Source organism: Vicia villosa, linkage group LG3 (assembly GCF_029867415.1).
Source record: "Vicia villosa cultivar HV-30 ecotype Madison, WI linkage group LG3, Vvil1.0, whole genome shotgun sequence".
In the NCBI taxonomy this organism is placed as follows: Eukaryota; Viridiplantae; Streptophyta; class Magnoliopsida; order Fabales; family Fabaceae; genus Vicia; species Vicia villosa.
Genome location: NC_081182.1, coordinates 95,478,299 through 95,498,627, shown reverse-complemented (window position 1 = coordinate 95,498,627; position 20,329 = coordinate 95,478,299). Strand labels below are relative to the sequence as shown.

The 20,329-nt window shown below is 34.5% G+C and overlaps 1 protein-coding gene across 1 annotated transcript; it reads right to left on the bottom strand.

Annotated features, from left to right (window-relative positions):
* Positions 1-4,351: 4,351 nt before the first annotated feature.
* On the bottom strand, positions 4,352-5,454 carry LOC131658603 (uncharacterized). Its single transcript, XM_058927880.1, has 2 exons — positions 4,914-5,454; positions 4,352-4,680 (listed from the first exon to the last, which is right to left on the bottom strand). The coding sequence occupies exons 1-2, from the start codon at positions 5,452-5,454 to the stop codon at positions 4,352-4,354; spliced, it is 870 nt and encodes a 289-aa protein (XP_058783863.1).
* Positions 5,455-20,329: the final 14,875 nt, after the last annotated feature.

Here is a 20,329-nt window from a genome sequence, read left to right as displayed (position 1 = left end):
AGAGATTGATTTGATTTAGAATTTATAACCCTTCATCTAGACGAATCAAAAGTCACAATATACATTTGTCACACAATTGACTAATGCTTAGCAAATTATGTTTAAATCTAATAACTGAAAGAACATCCATAATCGTTGGCTTGGGAAGCTTATAGATGGTACCATAATCAATGATTTTCCTTGGTTGTTGTCATTGTAAGACACAATGCCCCCCTTTTTAAAAGAAAAGGAAGATAAGAGATATTTGTCTCTACTAATATGCTTTGTCCAAGCGTTGTCAAGGTGCCACTTAAAGTTTTCTATTGTAAAAAAATTCTTGCATTGAGAGCTCAAGTATTAACTTTAGGTACCCAAATCATCATGGGTCCTTTAATGCTACTATAATTGATATTCTCTTTAGATTTTAAATTAGGATCATAATTGCAAAAATAAGAAGTAGCAGGTATATTTTTCATTTTCTTTCATTATACTCTTTATAAAAGTGAGAAGGCGGATAAATATTTTTACAATCATGACTTTTCTTAACAAAGCGAAATTGAGCGACATGACCATGTTTATTGCAATAATTACATTTAAAAACTTTAAAAGTTTTATTTGCATGACATATGTTGCTATAAATTTTAATATTATTTTTAGGTTTGTAGCCTAGATCGACTTTATTAAACAGTTTTTTTGATTGCCTAATAGAAGATTCATATTATTTTTTTTCTTTGGCGAATTTATTAAGTGTGTTATGAAATTCATCAATTTTATTTTTCAAAATATTGCATCATTTAGTAGGTTCAGTTATATCCTCATGAGAAGGAGAATGATATGAAGAATTTTGAATTAAAATACTTTATTTCTCTTTTTTTTATTACACTTTGTTTCTCTTTAAAGTTATCTATTTTTTTCAAGATTTTTTTTTTCATTCAAAGAAAAGACATTGTAGTCTTAGAGATAGAAACAAGACATTTAAATATTCTTAGTATTTTATTTAATTACTTGCATATATGAAATAAATCATCATAAAATTTTTTTTTACCTTATTATCTTGGTGATTTTGCATTATTGTTAATAATGGAGATATTAGGAAGAATCTGCAACGCCATGAAGAAGAAGATACAGAAACTTGATAACAGAAAAACAAGTTTGTTATGGAAAATTAAGCTCATTCTCATTAACCCTTGAAGGTTGATACAACATACATTATATACAAGTGGATAAGCTTCCGAATGAATATATATTCCTAATCATCCAGGTGTCAGTCTATAATTGGCTAAAGGTTATAAGCTTAGCTGTACAAAAGGCTTTACATAATTGGTACAAGTAAATATAATCTAATAGCCTCCCTCAAGTTAGAATATGTAATCTACAGAGGCCTAACTTGACCAAAACAAAATTTAAGATAGGAGAATATAAAGGCTTAGTGAAGATGTCAGCCAATTGAGCATGAGTAGACACGGGCAGCAAGTGGATGAGTTTGATTTGCAATTTCTCACAAACCACATGACAATCAAGTTCAATGTGCTTACTCCTCTCATAAAAAGTGGGATTATGAGCCAAGTAAATAGTTGATTTACTATCACAGTAAACAGAAGCAGGCTGAGAAAATGAGATACAAAAATCATGAAATAAATATTGTAACCATTAAAGTTCACATGTAAGAGAAGCCAAGGCACGATATTATGCTTCAGTGGAGGATCTTGAAACTGTATGTTTCTTCTTGAATTTCCAGCATAGAAGAGAAGAACCAAGGATGACACAATATCCAGTAACATACTTCCTTGAGTCAGGGAATCGGGCCCAATCAGAATCAGCAAAACCAAAAAGCTTTAAGGAACTAGAAGCAGAAAAGTATTCCTTTAGCAGGGACAACCTTCAAATACCTTAGTACATGAGTAGCAGCCTGATAATGAGGTAAGAGAGGGGTTGACACATATCGTCTAAGGTGTTGAATAGCATATGAAATATCAGGCCTTGAATTGGTGAGATAAATTAATCTCCCAATCAATCTTCTGTAAGAAGATGGATCCTCCAAAGGTTGACCCTCAGTAGAAGTAAGCTTGAGGTTGGGGTCAAAAGGGACAGAAGAAGGTTTGGCAGCTAGAAAGCCAGTGTCTTCTAGTAGTTCCAGAGTATACTTCCTTTCATTAAGAAAAATCCCTTTGGTGGATCTGGCAATTTCAAAGCCTAAGAAAAATATCAACTGACCAAGATCCTTAATCTTGAACTGTTGGCGAAGAAGATGCTTGACATGATGGATCTCATGGACAGAATCACCTGCTAGCACAATATCATCAACATAGACTAAAAGAGCAGTGAAGTGATGTTGATCAGTTTTGACATATAATGAGTGATCAGCCTGGAATTGTTTGTATCCAATAGACATAAGGAATGAGGATAGTTTGATATACCATTGCCTACTAGCCTGTTTAAGACCATATAAGGATTTTTGAAGTTTGGGAAATTTTGAATCAGGGACACCACTTAATCCAGGGGGAGAGTCATATAGACTTCCTCATATATATCACCATGAAGGAAGGCATTATTGACATCTAACTGCTTAAGATTACAGCCCTTGATAGCTGCAAGAGACAATAAAACTCTAACAGTTGTAAGTTTAGCTACAGGGAAAAAGTATCAAAATAGTCAATGGCCTCCATCTGAGTGTAGCCTTTGGCTACGAATCTATCTTTGTACCTCTCAACAGATCCATCTGCCTTATATTTCACTTTATACACCCATCTATAGCCTATTGGAGTTTTCCCTGTTGGTAAATCAACTATAACCCATGTTTGGTTTGCCTTAAGAGCATGTAATTCAGCATTCATGGCAAGCTTCCAACAGTCATGTTTAATGGCTTGTTTATATATTGTGGGTTCAATTATAGATGAAATGGAATAACAAAAATGTTTATATGATGGAGAAAATTTTTTATAAGATAGGACAGAGGATATGGGATATGCAACTTGTGATGCATGATGTTGAGATGCAGAAATAGTTGAGGCATTATAGCAGTGGTAGTCTGTAAGGTAACTAGGGGGATTAGAGGAACGAGTATAAAGTCTCAAAGGTAAAGTAGAAGTAGTATTAGAAGGAGATGGAGAAGGGTCTGGTACAGAACCATTGAGTATCAAGGCTGGGGAAGAACCACTGGGTAAAGGAGAAGGTTGGATAATAGGGTTATCAGGCTGAGGAGGGGCAGAGTTTATAATACTTTCTGCATTAAAATTAGTGTCAGGCTGGGATGTATTTAAATGGAAAGGACTGGTGCAAGAATTATTGTCACTAGAATGAGATAAAGTGTTAAGAGTAGTACTAATGATATGACTGTTTTGAGGGGTGAGAGAGAAAGGTCCTTGAGGACTAGTTTCAAGGGATAAGGGAGAGGTCATGGAACTAGTATTTCCACTAGTAGGACAAGAAATGTTGGTAGATGTAGGTTGAGGTACAGACTCAGGAATGTCATCAAGAGTAGGAATATGGTTAGAGTTTGATGTAGGTTTTGAAGGTAGAGATGTAGGTTGGAAAGGAAAAACATTTTCATAAAATATCACATGCCTTGACACAAAGATGTTGTGACTTTGAAGGTCATATAATTTTTATCCCTTAGTACCACCCCAAAAGCCAAGGAACACAATTTTTCTAGCTCTAGGTTGGAATTTTGTCCTATGAGCCTGTAGGGTAGTAGCAAAACCCAAGCAGCCAAACACTTTAAGGTGGATTAAAGAGGGAGGTTGGAGAAATAAGAGTTCATAAGGGCATTTGGATTTGAGAAAAGGGTGTTGGCAACCTATTAATGATGTGAATGGCATGTTGGATGCAAAAATTCCACATGTTAAGAGGAACATAAGAATGGAAAAACAAAGTTCTTGCTACATTTAGAATATGCTGATGTTTTCTTTCCACCACCCCATTTTGTTGGGGTGTTTCAACACAAGATCTTTTGTGAATTATACCTTTGGACAATAAGAAGTCAGTTAAAGCAATGAACTCACTACCATTATCTGATCTTAAGCATTTCAGTGAGGTATTAAATTGATTTTCAATGAAAGCTACAAACTGAATTAGACTAGTTTTAACTTGATCTTTAGTTTTAAGAAAGATAACCCAAGTATATCTTGAGTAATCATCAACTTAAGTCAGAAAATATTTTGTCCTAAAGTAGAAATAGTTGAAAATGGCCCCCATAGATCAGCCTGTAATATTTCAAAGGGTACATAAGATTTTGTAGTACTATGTGGAAAAGGTAACTTCTTTTGTTTGCCAAGATGACAAGAATCACAAGGTATTTCATTATGTTTATAAGGAATAAAAGGACAAGTTTTTGCAATAGTATGTAAACCTATATTGGATATATGGCATAATCTTAGATGCCAAAGATTACAAGGAGATTGAGTAATAGCATGACAGGCAATGGGTGCTTGGAAGAGTCAAGTACATATAATCCTCTTTGAAGACTAGCTATACCAATGATTTCCTTGGAATGGTTCTGCAAGATTTGGCAAGAAGAAGAGTTAAAATGGACATGATAGTTATTGCTACCAACCAATTTTGCAATAGATATTAGATTAACATTGAAGCTAGGCATATACAGAACATGATGCAATATGAGTGAAGGTGATAGTTCAACACTACCAGATATAGATGCAGTAAGTTGTGAACCATCAGGTAAGCTAATATGCACAGGTATGATTTCTTTATGGGAAATGAAAGATGATATAGTCAAATGAGATATGATCAGTGGCGCCCGTATCAAGAATCCAAAGAGAAAAGTTCTTACCAGTGCCATTGGATGAGTGTGAGTTCAAAACAAAAGGTGATGTGGATATAGAGTTAGCTTGGGGAGGGGATTTTGATTGTTGAAGCAACTCTAGAATGTTGTTGTACTGATTTGAGTGAAGCCAAAACAGGATGCAGTTGAAGTATACTGAGAAGAATCCGTGGTTGCATTGGCCGATGCAGTGCTTTGAATCTTGCTTTTGCCCTTAGATCCTGGAGGGAATCCATGCTTTTGAAAGCAAATCTCAATGGTATGATTTGTCCTTCCACAGTGTGTAGAAACAAGACTGTGACCTTTAGCTCCACCAAAACCTTGAGATTTCCCTTATATGCATTGTTGCCAAACTTGTTTGAGGAATTGCTTGAAGCGGAGTTACCTGAACCAGTTTGGATTTGAAATGCAGTCACCTCATCACCAGTTGGATTGTTAGAAGCAGTAGTAACAATTGAACATTTCAATTCCCTTTCTTGCTGAATTACAAGAGAAAAGGCTTTATCTATGTCAGGGAGCGGGTTCATCATCATAATTTGGGATTTGGAATGAGTGAATTTTTTGTTCAAACCCTTAAGAAACCTAATGACATAATCTTGGTCACGATATTGCCTAATGGATGCCGTAGCACCACAAGAACAGGGAACGACACAAGAACAAGCAATGATAGGGCGATAATTCTCTAGCTCATCCCACATTACTTTGAGCTGGGTGAAATAGTTAGAGACATCGAATGTACCTTGACGAAACTTGTATAAGTCTTCCTGAATATGTGAAACGTGGAAGATATCGCTGTGTGAAAAACGAATCTACAAGTTCTTCCAGACTCCAGCTGCAATATCGATCCACAACACTGACTTGGCAATTGACCCAGAAATGGAACAATGAATCCAGGCAACCACCATGGTATTACACCGAATCTAAGGAGCGTATAGAGGATCAGTGATTGGTGGCTTGATGAGGGTTCCATCGATGAACTTCTCTTTGTTCTTGGAGATGAGAGCAATTTGCATCGATCGAGCCCAAGTGTGATAGTTCTTATCGCCGAGCAATGGGGAAACAAGAATGAGAGCTGAATTTTCATTAGGGTGCAGATAAAAGGGATTCGTGGAATTGGTAGAAAATTCAGCGATGCTCTGGTATGCCATTGATTTGCAGAGAGAGAGCACGATAGTTGAATCAAAGAATCAAGAACATGACGATAACGATGGTATAGACCCCAAACGAAATCGAAATCGTTCAAGAATCAAGAAGATATAGCAATTTCAATCGATGGGAAAACGAGAAGATTGAAGATTGAAATCAAAGGGTATATGGATAGAAAACGCACAATGAAGTGTGCAAGAATGAAGAAGGAGCAATGGCTACCATAGCATATTAAGCTCTGATACCATGTTGATAATGGAGATATCAGGAAGAATCTGCAATGCCATGAAGAAGATACAGAAAATTGATTAAAAAAAAACAAGTTTATATATTTTTTGAATTTCCAAATTTTTCAAATCTTTTTATTTTGATTCTAAAAGAAACATAATTTCATATATTCTTTCTTCTCACATTGAAAGGAGGATGGGAGAACGAATATTTTCTTTTTTTATGTTGAAAATCTCTTGTTTTTCATGTTTCATGATTTATTTTGAAATTTTAGACAATGAATATAAAAATAAATTAAATTTAACATAAAAAATTATTATACAATCTAAATTCGTAACTCATTAATGATAAATCAACCTCAAAAATCATAAAATCAATATCACTTCCTTCTAAAATTTGTAGCCTTGTCTATATCTTTTTACTTTTAGAAAGTTTTGTAATTCAATCTATATGTCATAAAGTTTAGGAAAATGTAGGGTGTAGCTGGTGGCCTTATCAATCCCTTATTATCCTCATTTCATACAAAGGCAGGCCGCAGGCACAACATGTGGGACATTTTGACATGAATTGATACCTTGCTATCCAATGGAGCATTTTCTTTAGTCTTTTCTTTGTGCTTAGCTTGAAAAATAATAAAATACTAGATTACAAAGACTATTCAACACATGTAATGCATAATGAAGAAGTTAGTGAAGACACATATAATTGCTTGGGTCAAAAGAAACTGAGGAATGATAAGATAAAACAAGCATATCCAAATAAATCACCACGTGTACAAATGCTAAAGGTATCTTTATTATTTAATCTTATCTTTTTTGTACTTTGGCACCCAATTATAAAAAAAATTATATTATATACTTTCTTGGAAAATTATTGAGATTTGTGAATCATGAATACGAAAAATATCCATGTGAATTACTAACTCTTACAAGTTACAACAACCTTTTGAGTCTTTTTTAAATAGTAAAAAATGTTTGAAGACTTGAATTGTCAATGTTGGCATATGAAAGCATGAGTGATACTGATTTAATTACTCAAAATTTTTATCGTATAAAATGTGGAGAATCAAACTTGCAAAACTATAATTGAGAATAGCGACTTCCATTTATCGTTATGCTAACAAGAGTTTGTCCATAATAGAGAGGTAAAAGATTCCATTCTTCTCTATTGTAACACACACTATTTATGTGTGAACACATGAGATCAGTGGAATAAGAGGATGCAATCCTTCTAGAGTGATGGAGTAGTGGAGTACCAACAATATTAACATACGCACAAGTTAACTAGGTTAGAAAGATGCAACTATTCAAAAATAAACAAGAGGTTAAAGCATCTCTCTCTTAGTATAACGGGTTGTGAGAGACAGTATGATTAGACTGACGGTTAGTGATAAGTAAGTAGGTCGAATTTGGTGCACGATCTTTCGACGAGGGTCTACCTATTTGTATTATGTTTAGGGTGTACCAACAATATTAGCATTTTAACACACAAGTTAGTGAGGTTAGAGAGATGCAATTTTTCAAAAATAAACAAGTGGTTAAAGCAACTCTCTCTTGGTATAACATGGGGTGCGAGAGGCCGTATGATTAGATCTGACGGTTAGTAATTAGCAAGTAGATCAAATCTGGTGCACGATCTTTCGACGATGGTCTACCTATTTGTATTACGTTTAAAGGGTTCTTGATTGGGTTGCTCAGATTTTGGATATGTCGTATGGTGTCCTTGGACAAACCCGAAAAAGTTTCCTTCAAGTCCTTACTTTCATCAATGAAGAGAGGATTGTGAAGCATATTGTGGTCGACTTTTATGACCACCCTTATGGGTCGTCTAACGGCTGCCATGCAGATCTCCATTTTATGGATGGGGATGTGGAGAGTGGAAGTAGTTGGGCATGGAAACACCCACATTAAATACATGTCTCATAGTCAAAACGTGTCGTAGTTATAGCTCTCCACGTGGACCTACATTTCGAGGCAAAAATGGTCTTTTAGATACTTGAGTGTCATGGGGGGGGTAGATGCCAGATCGGGACCATTGGTGGTGATAGTGTGTTTTCTTTGATCTTCGGTCGTCGATCGTGCGGGTTGCTTACTGCCAATACATAAAGGCCAAAAAGGGGAATGTGGTCTCCTTTTTCTGCTCTTGCTCGTGAGATCTTAAGTTTTCTTGTTCTCCATATAGTGAGTCAATCTCACGCTTTACTGACTAGTCCCCTCCATTTTTCTTTCAATACTCTAACGAACCTTTTGACGCCGGGGAAACTCGACTTTTTGTGTACCAAAAGTTTTGCTTATCAAAGGTACTTTTCATTTGTCGAGATTCTTACGGTGATTGTCATGGGAATTTGAAATATGATGTTGTTTCCAAAGATGGAGGGATTATTGTTGGCCTTGATCTCTAGAAAATCGCATGAGGTTTTTCTTTTCAAACTTTTCCTTTAATAAATCCAAAGTACGTAGATGATTTCAAGAAGGAACAAAAATCCTAAACTTATACCAGAACACGTCGTCGTGTATTCGGTTGGACCCTATTGACAATGAAGTAATATGGTGGTTATACTCTCAATCTCATGCTTATGCTCACATTCGTTTTAATTTATTTATTGAGAGTTAAACACGAATGAACCGAGGTAGTGATGACTTCTCGACAAGTGTATCGATAATGTTGAAGTAATAATAAAAGATCCGTCTCCATAAGGATTGGATTTTAACAAGAAAATTAATTGTGTAAATTAGTTATTAAAGGGGAGTTTTGTTTGAAAAATGGTTATAAACGAGAATTATTAAAAGAAGTAATGCAATATTGTGAAAGCGATCAGGATTATTATTGAATCCCCTTATTTTCACCTGTTGATGAACTGTACCTGTTGAGTTTCAATCATATTATTATCTCGTTGTGAATTAACATAACCAGTACACCCAATTCCTTGATGTGTAGCTCAATAATTTATACGGTAATTCCCTAATTCCTTATACGAGTTCAAAGACAAATCAGGCGTTGTCAATGCATTAATTCATAAGATACGACTCATAAATTCCTATTCCTAGTTCATTACAAAGGTGAATAAATTGCCTAGTTCAGATAATTAGACTAAATTCAAAAATCTCTAATGATCTAGATTAGTTCATATGCCCATAATCGACAAAAGTATTAAACACAAGAAAAATTTAAATAAGATAAAAAATTTAAAGAATTCAACAAATCTCAAACAGATATCATAAGTGGAGAAGTATTCATCATCAAAATCTATGGAAGAATTTCTCACGAATGACTCAAATGTGCTCCAAACCCGCTCCTTAAATGACCCTAGTTGACACTTTCTATCTCTGATTCGGAACCGTTGAAAAAGAGGCCAAAAGATGTTTTAAATAGGAAAAAGTTTTTCAGGCTGAAAAAGTAGTATCACCCCGCGATAGGTCATCATCATGCTGCAACAAAAGCCTTACGCATCACAATAGGTTGCATGGCGCGCGCGAGAATTCCAGGGGAGAAATAAACTTTTTCCCTCTTTTTTCTTCATAATTTGCACTAAATATTTATATCTTTCTTGTATTGACTTCTTGCTCTATTCTTCATATTTTAACATGGTTTTCAATCATTCTTCTTCCGAATTTATCCAAATTTCTTCATAAAAACTACGTAATGACAAGTGTCATCACAACCCCAAACTTGAACTGTTGCTTGTCCTCAAGCAACCTGCTACACACTAAACATATCATTAGAATTAAAATGCTTACCCTTACTAATTCTTGTCACTTTTATTTGTTCTGATCAATGCTTTGGTTCCCTGCTTCAATCCAATCAACTTAGAAAAATTCTTCCGACATACAAATACTCAACACGTCTCTCATCTCATAATGATGCACTCAATTTGACATGGTAATTACTCAATCAATATGCAATAACATTTAACAATGAATTTGAAAATTTTCTAATTTAGTCGATTAAATTCATATTTAAACACACACTTTTGAGGTATTTTATAGGTTGTAACGTGGCCTAAGTTAGGGTAGGATAATTTATGATTGTAGGCTTAAACCTTTAGAGTTAAATACCAAGTTTTCTCAATGTTATCGACTTCCTTCCATCTCACTCTTTTATTTCACTTGGTACTAGATATTTTCATTATTGTTGGTCCTTTTTTTTACATTTTTTTTGAAGAAGCTACTACTCCGGCCTTATTTATAAGCAAAGATTCCTTTTTTTAGGTTCATTGAGTAATAAATGTATCTGGTCTATTATACATACCAGATACATTCATTATTCAATGAATCTAAAAAAGGAATCTTTGTTTATAAATAAGGCCGGAGGGAGTATTTTTTACTTCTTAATTTTCTTTCTTTTTCTTTTCGACCAATCTCCCTAGTACCCAAATCCTAAACTTATTCGTTGCTAACTTCCAAGAGCAACCTCAAACTTATTCTTTTTCAATCAACTAGAAACTAAAATTCTTTACCTTACTCCAAAGAGGGTGGAAATATTTAATCTTTCAAGTCAATGGCTATATAATATGACTATGTCGCCGAAAAAAAGGTTTTAGACTCAAATGGGTTGAACAATAGATATTAACATATTAAAATAGGATGGCTAAAAAGGCTCAGAGTTTTCACAAATAATTACCTCTGTCTGTATTTATCAGATTAATAGATGAAATTATGTTCCTCAGAGGAAAGATGTTGAACACGGTGTCTTGGCAACAGGTTCGACAAGTTAAATCAAAATCACCACAATCTAACTTGTACAAGATGATGGAGCGAAAGATTAATAAATAATACAATAAATTGGTAACCCAGTTCGATGCAAGCGATACCTACGCATGGAGGGATGTATTCCAACCCAAGAAAGTAAATTCATTATTAGTAGTTTAGTATACTTAGTCTCACAAGCAACAACAGACTCTATGTTGTTCAATGCCTCTTTCTAACAATATCCATTGACGTTCTATTTAGGACTCCCCCTAAATATGAGACACCCTTTCACTTTATTTTTTCTATGAAACACTGACCCCTTAGTATTTGGGTTTTAATCACTAAACCCTAGTGATTAACTTCAGTCAACAAGATGAGTGATATTGAATTTACAACTCAACTAGACAAACTTACAACTATGCCAAGTTACTAAAACATAGTGTGGTGTACATAAAGCAATAACAAGGACTCTAAATAACCCTAGCACTCTAAAGATCTTCAATGTATTTCTTGCTTTCTAATGTAGGTTTTGAGCTCTTTATATAGCATAATAATTATGGACTTTTCTTCATGGATATTTGATATGATTTCGCCCAAAAACAATGCAAAAGCTGTTAGATATTATCTGTTCTATGAATCTCTCTAGCAAGATATGGTTTGTTACAATTCAAATTCAAAAATTAAATCTTCATTTAAATCTAAATTAATCTTCTTCCAACTGTCAAACAAATTACCTAATCATATTTCTAAGCCAATAGCAATAAAATCTGATCAAATCTTTGACCAGAGAATCTTCTAAAATGCAGCAGCATTAAAATGTTGCGCAAGGCCCATATGTCGTACCAACATGCTGGGATATCGTGTTCAACATGTGTCCCTTCTGCACCTTCATACATCTTAAGCAAGTTAAATTACTTTTTAACACTTTGAACACTTCTCAATGTTGTTGTTTAGTAAAATGCAACCAATCCAAAGGGTCAATCCAAAAGGAACTACAATCTCCCCCGTTGGAAAACTATGGAAAAAAAATATTCAAGATATAACACTTATTCATATTAGAAGAAGCGATAACCAGTAGAAGCACTAGACTATCAGAGCATACAATCAGCATCATCAACCATCTTCTAATCAGTAGAGTTAAGCACCACCAGGAACAACATCAATAGCATCAAATTCAAATGCTTACAAAACAATCCATTCAGATGCTCTAAACCAAACAGATAATCAATCATGTAATCATTCACATACTTAGTCATGCATGAATCCAGACAACACATAGTTAGTAGCATACAATCCTACCAACTAACAATTATTAGCATGAAATCATTCACATACTTAGTCATGCCTCACACAAATAATTAGTAGTTAATACTAGGATATACAAAATACTACTAACACAAAAGCTTACAAAAACAACCAGATGTCTTGCTCGATGCCCCAACATGTGAGCATATCATTATTACTTCCCAGATAAGCGGTACTAAACAATTACATGTTACCTGTTAGTTAGTCACACTATCATAGATCACACCACACCACTACTCCCCCCTTTTACCATATTTTGAGAAAGGTTTATCACTCCAAAATAACAACTAGAGATCAATTTTGTAGAGGTTATTATGCTAGTACATATAAAATCAGATCATGAGTAAAACCACCAAAATCAACAGCAAAATATGCACGAGCATTTTTTAAACCATTCTTAAGAGGCTATAAAGCCCTTACACATACAAAAAAAACATTCACATAATACAAGGGCCAACAAACAAAACTGAAACAAAATTACTCCTTCAACCACTAGTATCAGAAGCCTCCTTCAAAGAAGCCTTCAGTCTTCATGCCTAATTGAATCTAGTTATGTAACCCAGTCTTCATCAGCATCTGAGTCATTTTCTTGTATCGGTTTCTTCTTCAAAGTCTTCATCTTGGACACATAAGTATTCCTTTTCTCATATGTTCCAATAGATGGTCCAACATGGGTTTCAACATTGGTAGCTGCAGTGGAACCACCTCCCTTATTCTTGTTCCTCTTAGCTTCAAGAAACCTCTCAATAGCCTTGTCGATATTGATTCCTTTCCTAGAGGTAGTATTCTTGTATTTCTCTTGGTTTTAGCTCATGTTGACTAGCACACACGTTTGGAAGATAAAAGAGAGAACTACTTTTTCAATACCAGATAAGGATATGAGAACTTTTCTCATGCTTGCATCGACTTTCCAAATAAAAGGAGTGATTGAAAAAGAATCAATCAACCTGAATATACATGCACCATAGATAATAGGATATATAAATTGGCTTGGTCTCCTTGCATATTTCTCTAGCATTGATTGCTATAGGATCTCACATATGCACACACCAAGTTCATATAATGGCTTAGTGAATATGTCATCCAGTTGTTTATCAGTTTCCATGTGCTCTAAATTGACCACTTTATCTTCCACAAGATCCTTAATGAAATGATGACAAATGTTAATATGCTTGGTTCTCTTGTGTTGTATAGGACTCTTTGAAATATTGATGGCACTTTCCCAATGATATACTTCATAATTCTCTTCACTTGGGTGAGATGACTAACTTTAGGTTTTGCTTGATATCTAGTGCACATACCAACAACAAATGTGATATCAAGTATTCTAGTTGTGAGGGATATAAAACTTCCTATCACACTTATGCAGATACTTTACTCTACATCAACTCTATTTTCATCCTTAGACAACTTCAAGTGAGTTGCAAGAGGAGTTCTCTTGTGGCTTGTATTATTAAGGTCAAACTTCTTCATCATGTTATTAGCATATTTTCTTTGAGATACAAATATATTGTATTCCCTTTACTTTATTTGAACACTATGAAAGTAAGTGAATTAACCTACCAGACTCATCTCAAACTCTGAATTGCATTTGTTAAACAAAACGCTCAACCATCATGTCTAACATCCCACCAAATACTATATCATCCACATAGATTTGGGCCATCATAAGCTTTCTTTTTTCATTCTTCATAAATAGAGTTTTGTAGATTTCTCATCATTGTATCATTTGTTGATCAAGAACTCAATTAACCTCTCATACCAAGCTCTTAGAGCTTCTTTCAAACTATAGAGATCTTTCTCCAGTTTGTACACGTGGTCTAGAAAAATGGGGGAATATGTCTCATTAAAATCCACTCATAATATTTAAGTGTATCCTTGAGCAACTAACCTTGCCTTATTCCTTGTCTAATTACCACTTTCATCAAATTTGTTTTTGAAAATCCACTTGGTACCAATGACATTCACATCTTTAGGTCTAGGAACTAACTCCCACGCCTTATTTCTTTCAAATTGGCAAAGTTATTCTGGCATAGAATTTATCCATAATTCATCAGTCAATGCTTCCTTGACATTCTCAGGCTTAACCTTATAGATGAAGCATAAGTTGGCAATACTCTCTCTGGATCTTGTTACCGCTCTCTCATTCAGATTTTCTATGATATTCTCAATAGGATGATCCTTATAAACTATGATTGACGGTCCCTTATTCACTTGAGGATTATCATAATTTGTGATTTCAGACTCAATGTCTAACTCCTTGTGTGGAACATCGTCTAAAACATTAGTCTGTTGTGAGAAAACCTCATCTTCTTCCTCCTCTTCCTTATTTTTAGGAGCATCATCAATGACAACATTTATACTCCATCATGGTTTTGGTGCTCTTGTTATACACTATGTAGGCTCTGCTATTTGTGGAGTAGCCAAGAAATATTCCTTCTCACTCTTGGGATCCAACATTCTCCTTTACTCTATATCTTCTAAGATGTAGCACTTACTTCCAAAGACATGGAAGTACTTGAGATTGCTTTCTCCCTTTCTATAACTCATATTGTGTTTCCTTAGTACCATATCTAATGGTTACTCTATTATGAATGTGACAGGTTGTGTTCATAACTTCAGCCCAGAATAATATGGAAGTTTCTTAGCATGCAACAAAACTCTGGTTGATTCTTGTAGAGTTTCGTTCTTCCCTTCCACCACCTCAGTTTCATGATCACTTCTGATTTTTACTATTCTAGTCCCTTTTTCTCTTTGAAGTAGATAACATAGCTCTTTGAAGACTTCAAATGTGTCATATTTGTCTCTAATGAACTTAATCCAAGTGTACCTTGAGAATTCATCCAAACACACAAAGACATATATTTTCCCTCTTAGGCTTTCTACTTGCATATGCCCCATAAAATCCATGAGTAGTAGGTTAAAAACTTTTGAGGTGACAAGATGATGGAGCTTCTTATGAGGCATTTAGGCCAATGCCCGTTGCATAGGGTCTCAAAAAATCAGAACCTCAAAATTTTGGTTGAAAGAGTTAGAAATAAAAATATTAAAAACTAATATATACTTTGTTTGCTAAATAAATTAACAACTTTGTTGCTACAGTTGAGCGGATGAATCACAAGCCTTTAAGACCTAAGGAGCTTATTTGACCCTTCCTAACAACATATTTTTATTTTTTGATTTTATTATTTTACAAAATATTTATTAATTTCATTTTATTATTTTACAAAATATTTATTAATTTCACTTTATTATTTTATAAAAGTTACAACCATTAATTTAATTTCATTATTTTACAATTGTTACATGCATTAATTTGATTTTATTATTTTAGAATAGCTACATATATTAATTTCATTTTTCTATTTTACAGAAGCTACCTATAAAGTCTTATAACAATGCATCAAAAGCATATATATGTACCACTATACTAATCAAATTTTCAATTACAAATTGTTGAGGATTCGCTTTCATGATTTGTGGTATGAATTATATTGTGTTTTTATTATAGAAATATGTATTATTAAATTTTATTTTATAAATATATATAAAAAAATAGAAGTATTAATATTATTTTTAATTAAGTTATTATGTTCTGATAGATTATAAAAGGGGCACGTTTGATTTTTTTTTAACTGACAAATGTTCTAGTATACCGTGGAATTTGACTCGGATTTTTCAGTTTTATGAGACTGAGAATTAGAGGTTTACAGTGAAGCAAATATTACTCAAAGCCACTGCAAGTTGAGTAGTTAAATATGAGAAATTTGATTCTGATAATTAATTTATTTTTATATCATTTAAATTTGACATTTTTAATTTTCTAACATTAGATGTAATAGGTCTTTTTGATATATATATATATATATATATATATATATATATATATATATATATATATATATATATATATATATATATATATATATATATATATGGGGACGTATCAAATGAGAACTTTGATTATTATGAGAACTGTGAACTTTTAATAAAATTAACGCCTCAGATTTCATTCAAATTTGCCCATCATATTTCAAAATATTTTGGTTCAAGCACTGAGAAATAAGCTTGACTATCTCTCTCCTAAGCAATCAACCCACAACTAGGGTTTTGCTTCTCTCAAAGTAAAATCAGGTTCTGACCCCTCAAATGGATCCCATGGCCTCTCATGTGCTTCAAAGGATCCTCGTGCCAAGTTTCAAGCTCGGATTCACAAGATTACTCAGTCAACTGTTCAGATAGTCAACAATCGACTAGTTTGACCTAAAAGTCAACTATGGTCAAATCACAGTCAAAACTCCTGATTTTTGGTCAACATCCTATTTTAAAGTAACATTCATCATTTGATCAAGGATTGATCATGATTCATCAAGGAAAACTCAGAAATCATCAAAACTCAAAGTTTCTAAATTAGGGTTTTTAACCTAAAAGTCAATTGAACTTTGACCAGCCAAAACTCCTGATTTTTTGTCAACATCCTATTTTAAAGTAACATTCATCATTTGATCAAGGATTGATCATGATTCATCAAGGAAAACTCAGAAATCATCAAAACTCAAAGTTTCTAAATTAGGGTTTTTGACCTAAAAGTCAATTGAACTTTGACCAGCCATAACTTTCGCATGGAACATCATAAATTTCCCAACAAAAGCCTATTTTGAAGGAAATTGAAGTCTCTACAATTTTGTCTCTCTAAGGGTTTGGCCAAAAATGCATCATTCAAAAGATATGAGCCAAGATATTACAAGTCATTTGAAAAGTCAACAAAAAGTCATCTTTTTCAAAAGCTCATAACTTGAACATAGAAGACTCAATTGAGATGAGACCAAAAGGAGCCTTTAGAGGACACATTGAGCTTTCAAAAAAGTCTTATAACACCTTCATGGGACCAAAAATGAAGAAGTTATGAATGGTGCAAGGTGGATGATTTTTAGGAGATGCACAAAGGACACATTGAGCAATTTTGAGTTTTTACACTAATGGGCCTAAGTTTGAATTTCTAAACATGATCATGAGTGCACTAGAAGCCCATAATCCCATGCTTTCATTTTTATTATATTATTATTTTTATAGAGTTTTTGTTCATGAAAATTCAATTTAAAAATAAATAATTGGTGGAAATAATCAAAGATTTAATTGGGATTATACTTCTATTAAAGATTGAGAAATTTATTCAAAGTCAATCAAGTGGAAACCGTGGGAGTGAGATTGAGTCAAAAATAGAAGCCTTCACATGAGATTTTTTATCAAATATATTTCCACCAAATCAAATATTTTGATTGATTCTCTTCAAGTTTATTAACCCTAAAACCTTGCTATATATATATATATATATATATATATATATATATATATATATATATATATATATCATGCTCAGAAAAAGGGGGAAGGGGCGCAACCAAGACGTTAGGGTTTTTGCATCTCAAATCTCCAAGTGAAGTTGCACTATCGAGTTCCAAATTGCAGCCCTTTTCCAGAACTTTCAAACATCAAATTATGTTCCTGAGGTGCCATAAAGTGGAGTTGAATCAAGATTCACGCTTGATAAACCCCAAAACGCCAGGTGCATGTTCATCACTTAGGTTCACGTTTTGATTCTTAATTTTTTTCATGTTATTACGTTTTAATGCAAACTAACATTCTCTTTGAGTTTCTGGGACTATTTGAAGAAGGTTTGAATCATTAGAAAGGATCTTGGACGTATGGAACGAAGTCCACCATGGCTAGGGCACGTTCCTTGTATTCGTTCGTATTGCATCTTGCAGGAGGTTTCAGCCCAAAACAATGGCACCAATGGACTCAGGAGGTCTGATTTAGGGGGATGGGATTAGTCGTTGCTATTTATTTGTGGTGTTTCGCAGGTTCCATGAATCCAGAATTTGGCCACGGAAAATCGCAGGTAAAAGTATAGCAAGAACCGCAGCTAAATCCGCAGGAAAGCCTGAAGAAGATGATGAACAGTGCCTGAAGACTTTTGACTCCACGCAGCAAGCACTCAGTGGCCAGTCAACAAAAGTGGAACTTCTTTCCTAATATCATTGGTTCTCGCTCCAATTAGTGGGCCCTGGTTTGACTATTTTGAATTCATCCAGTTTTTTTTTATATTTATTTATTGGTGTTGGATTTATTATCAGTTAAATTGTGTAGTGTAACTGGCAATAAGCATGTTAGCAAGCGAGGGAACCCAGGTTCGATTCCCATTCCACGCACGTATTTTCCACAAAATATTTTGTGTGATACAGCGCTTCTCTTCCACGCAAAGACCACGCTGCACCCTCTCCATCCACCATCAGATGCATGCGTGGATTAATCTTATGGTATACTCTTAAGGAAAAAACACACTTGATCAGCGCCCCATCAACTTTTTGGTTTTCTTTTCTTATTCTCTTCTCTTTTTTTTATTTGCTTTAGTTTTTATTTTATTTTATTTTTAACCATTACTTTGGTTTCTCTAACCAACCTTTAGTTAAAAGTAGTTATAATTAGCATAATATTTAGTTAATTTAATTAATTAGAATTAGGATAATTATTTAGGTTAATTTTAAATCTTAATTATGTAGTTTTAATTAGATAATATTAATTAACTAGGTAATTAGGGTTATTTTTAATTTTATCGTTTTTTAATTTATTAGGTTATAACCACAAATTAATTTTAGGCTTGTTTTCTATTTTGCCTCTATATTGTAACTGCCCCAAAACCTTGTAATAGCTTAGGCTTGTTTTCTATTTTGCCTCTATATTTGCCTGCAGGTGTTTATTGTAATAGTTTAGGTTTTATTTTTCCTCCTTTATTTTTCTGCCCACAGGTGTTTATTGTAATAGCGTAGAAACTTTTAAATTTTGCCTTTAATTTCTGTATTTCTTAACTGCGTGGTTAGTAATCCTAGGGAATGCAAGCCTGCTAATAAATTTAGTTTGCCTAAATTATAAGATAAATATAATTGAATTGAATCACCTGATTGTGACACACACACACCTTTAGGGTAACCTCTTTTAGTTGCCTTGTTGCCTGTTGCCTTTTAATTATGATTCTGAAATAGTCAAGTCCCTCGATTCCGAGGATACCTAAGCAAAACAAATGTTGCCCTCAGTTCATTATCATCATCAATTTGGTCCCTCGAAGTCGCCTCGATAAATGATGATCGTCCCCATTGCTAAGGTATCCTCGCATGTTGCCTAAAATGACTATTATATCCTTCCCTAAGACTACCTGCCCCCTTTATGGCAGGGACAGTCTGTGGCGAACGATAATCTCGATGACCCTTTTCAAATCCAATGAAAGGACTACCTGCCCTCTTTATGGTATGGATATCATGTTCCCATTAAAGTCTAAAAGAACAATTTTTCTAACTTAAGGGTAATTGCTTTTTAATTGCTTGCTCTTTTTCAAATTCAAACCAAAATCTTTTCCAACTCCTTTTCAAAATCAAATTCAAAAAGGCTACGCTTATTTACAAGCTAAAGTTCTTCTTCAAAATCTTTTCTTATTCACAGACTACAAACATTTTTTAAAATAAAGTGAGCTAAGCAATTAAAAGCCCATGGATAACCATGGATACAAAGGGTGCTTACACCTTCCCTTTGTATAACTTACCCCCCGAACTCAAAACCTTTCAAAAAGGTTTTTTTTCTGTTCTTTTAGCCTTTCTATATATTGGATAAAATAAAAGTCAGTGGAGACTCTTGCTATCCGCAACATTTGTTTTTAAAAGTCAGTTCTCCCACCGTGTTACAAAAGGGTCTGGCGATCACCGCTCTCGACACCGATCGCAGTGTCCTCGACCAAAAAGAAGAACCAAGTCACCTCCCACAAGGCATGATGACAACCGTAGGCGACACAAGTGAAGCCGCAGCTGGTCCACCACCCCTTCCGCCAGCGACGAGGAGGAGGAGCGTCGGGGCCCTCTGTCCCACGCAATATTAGAGGCACCCCTGCCGACCGGTCTTGAGAAGCCCTCACCACTAGGAACATACGATGGGACAACCGAACCGGACGAGCACATCGAAAACATCGACGCCCTCCTGGATTACAGAGGAGTACCAGGCGCGATCAAATGCCGGTTATTCCCGACCACTTTACGTAAGGGAGCCATGACGTGGTACAAAAGTCTGCCCGATGGATCCATCACGTCGTGGAAAGTGCTCGGAAAGCTTTTCTCCAGGAACTTCACGGCCTCCCGCAGACATCCAAAGTCGGAAGCTT

Bases quoted from the DNA above. Each gene is read 5' to 3' on its own strand.
- LOC131658603 (XM_058927880.1), bottom strand. From the start codon at position 5,454: ATGTGGGATGAGCTAGAGAATTATCGCCCTATCATTGCTTGTTCTTGT. The intron at 4,681-4,913 runs GTATACTTCAAC...TTTCCCATAAAG, and splicing joins GCAACCACGGATTCTTCTCA to AAATCATACCTGTGCATATT.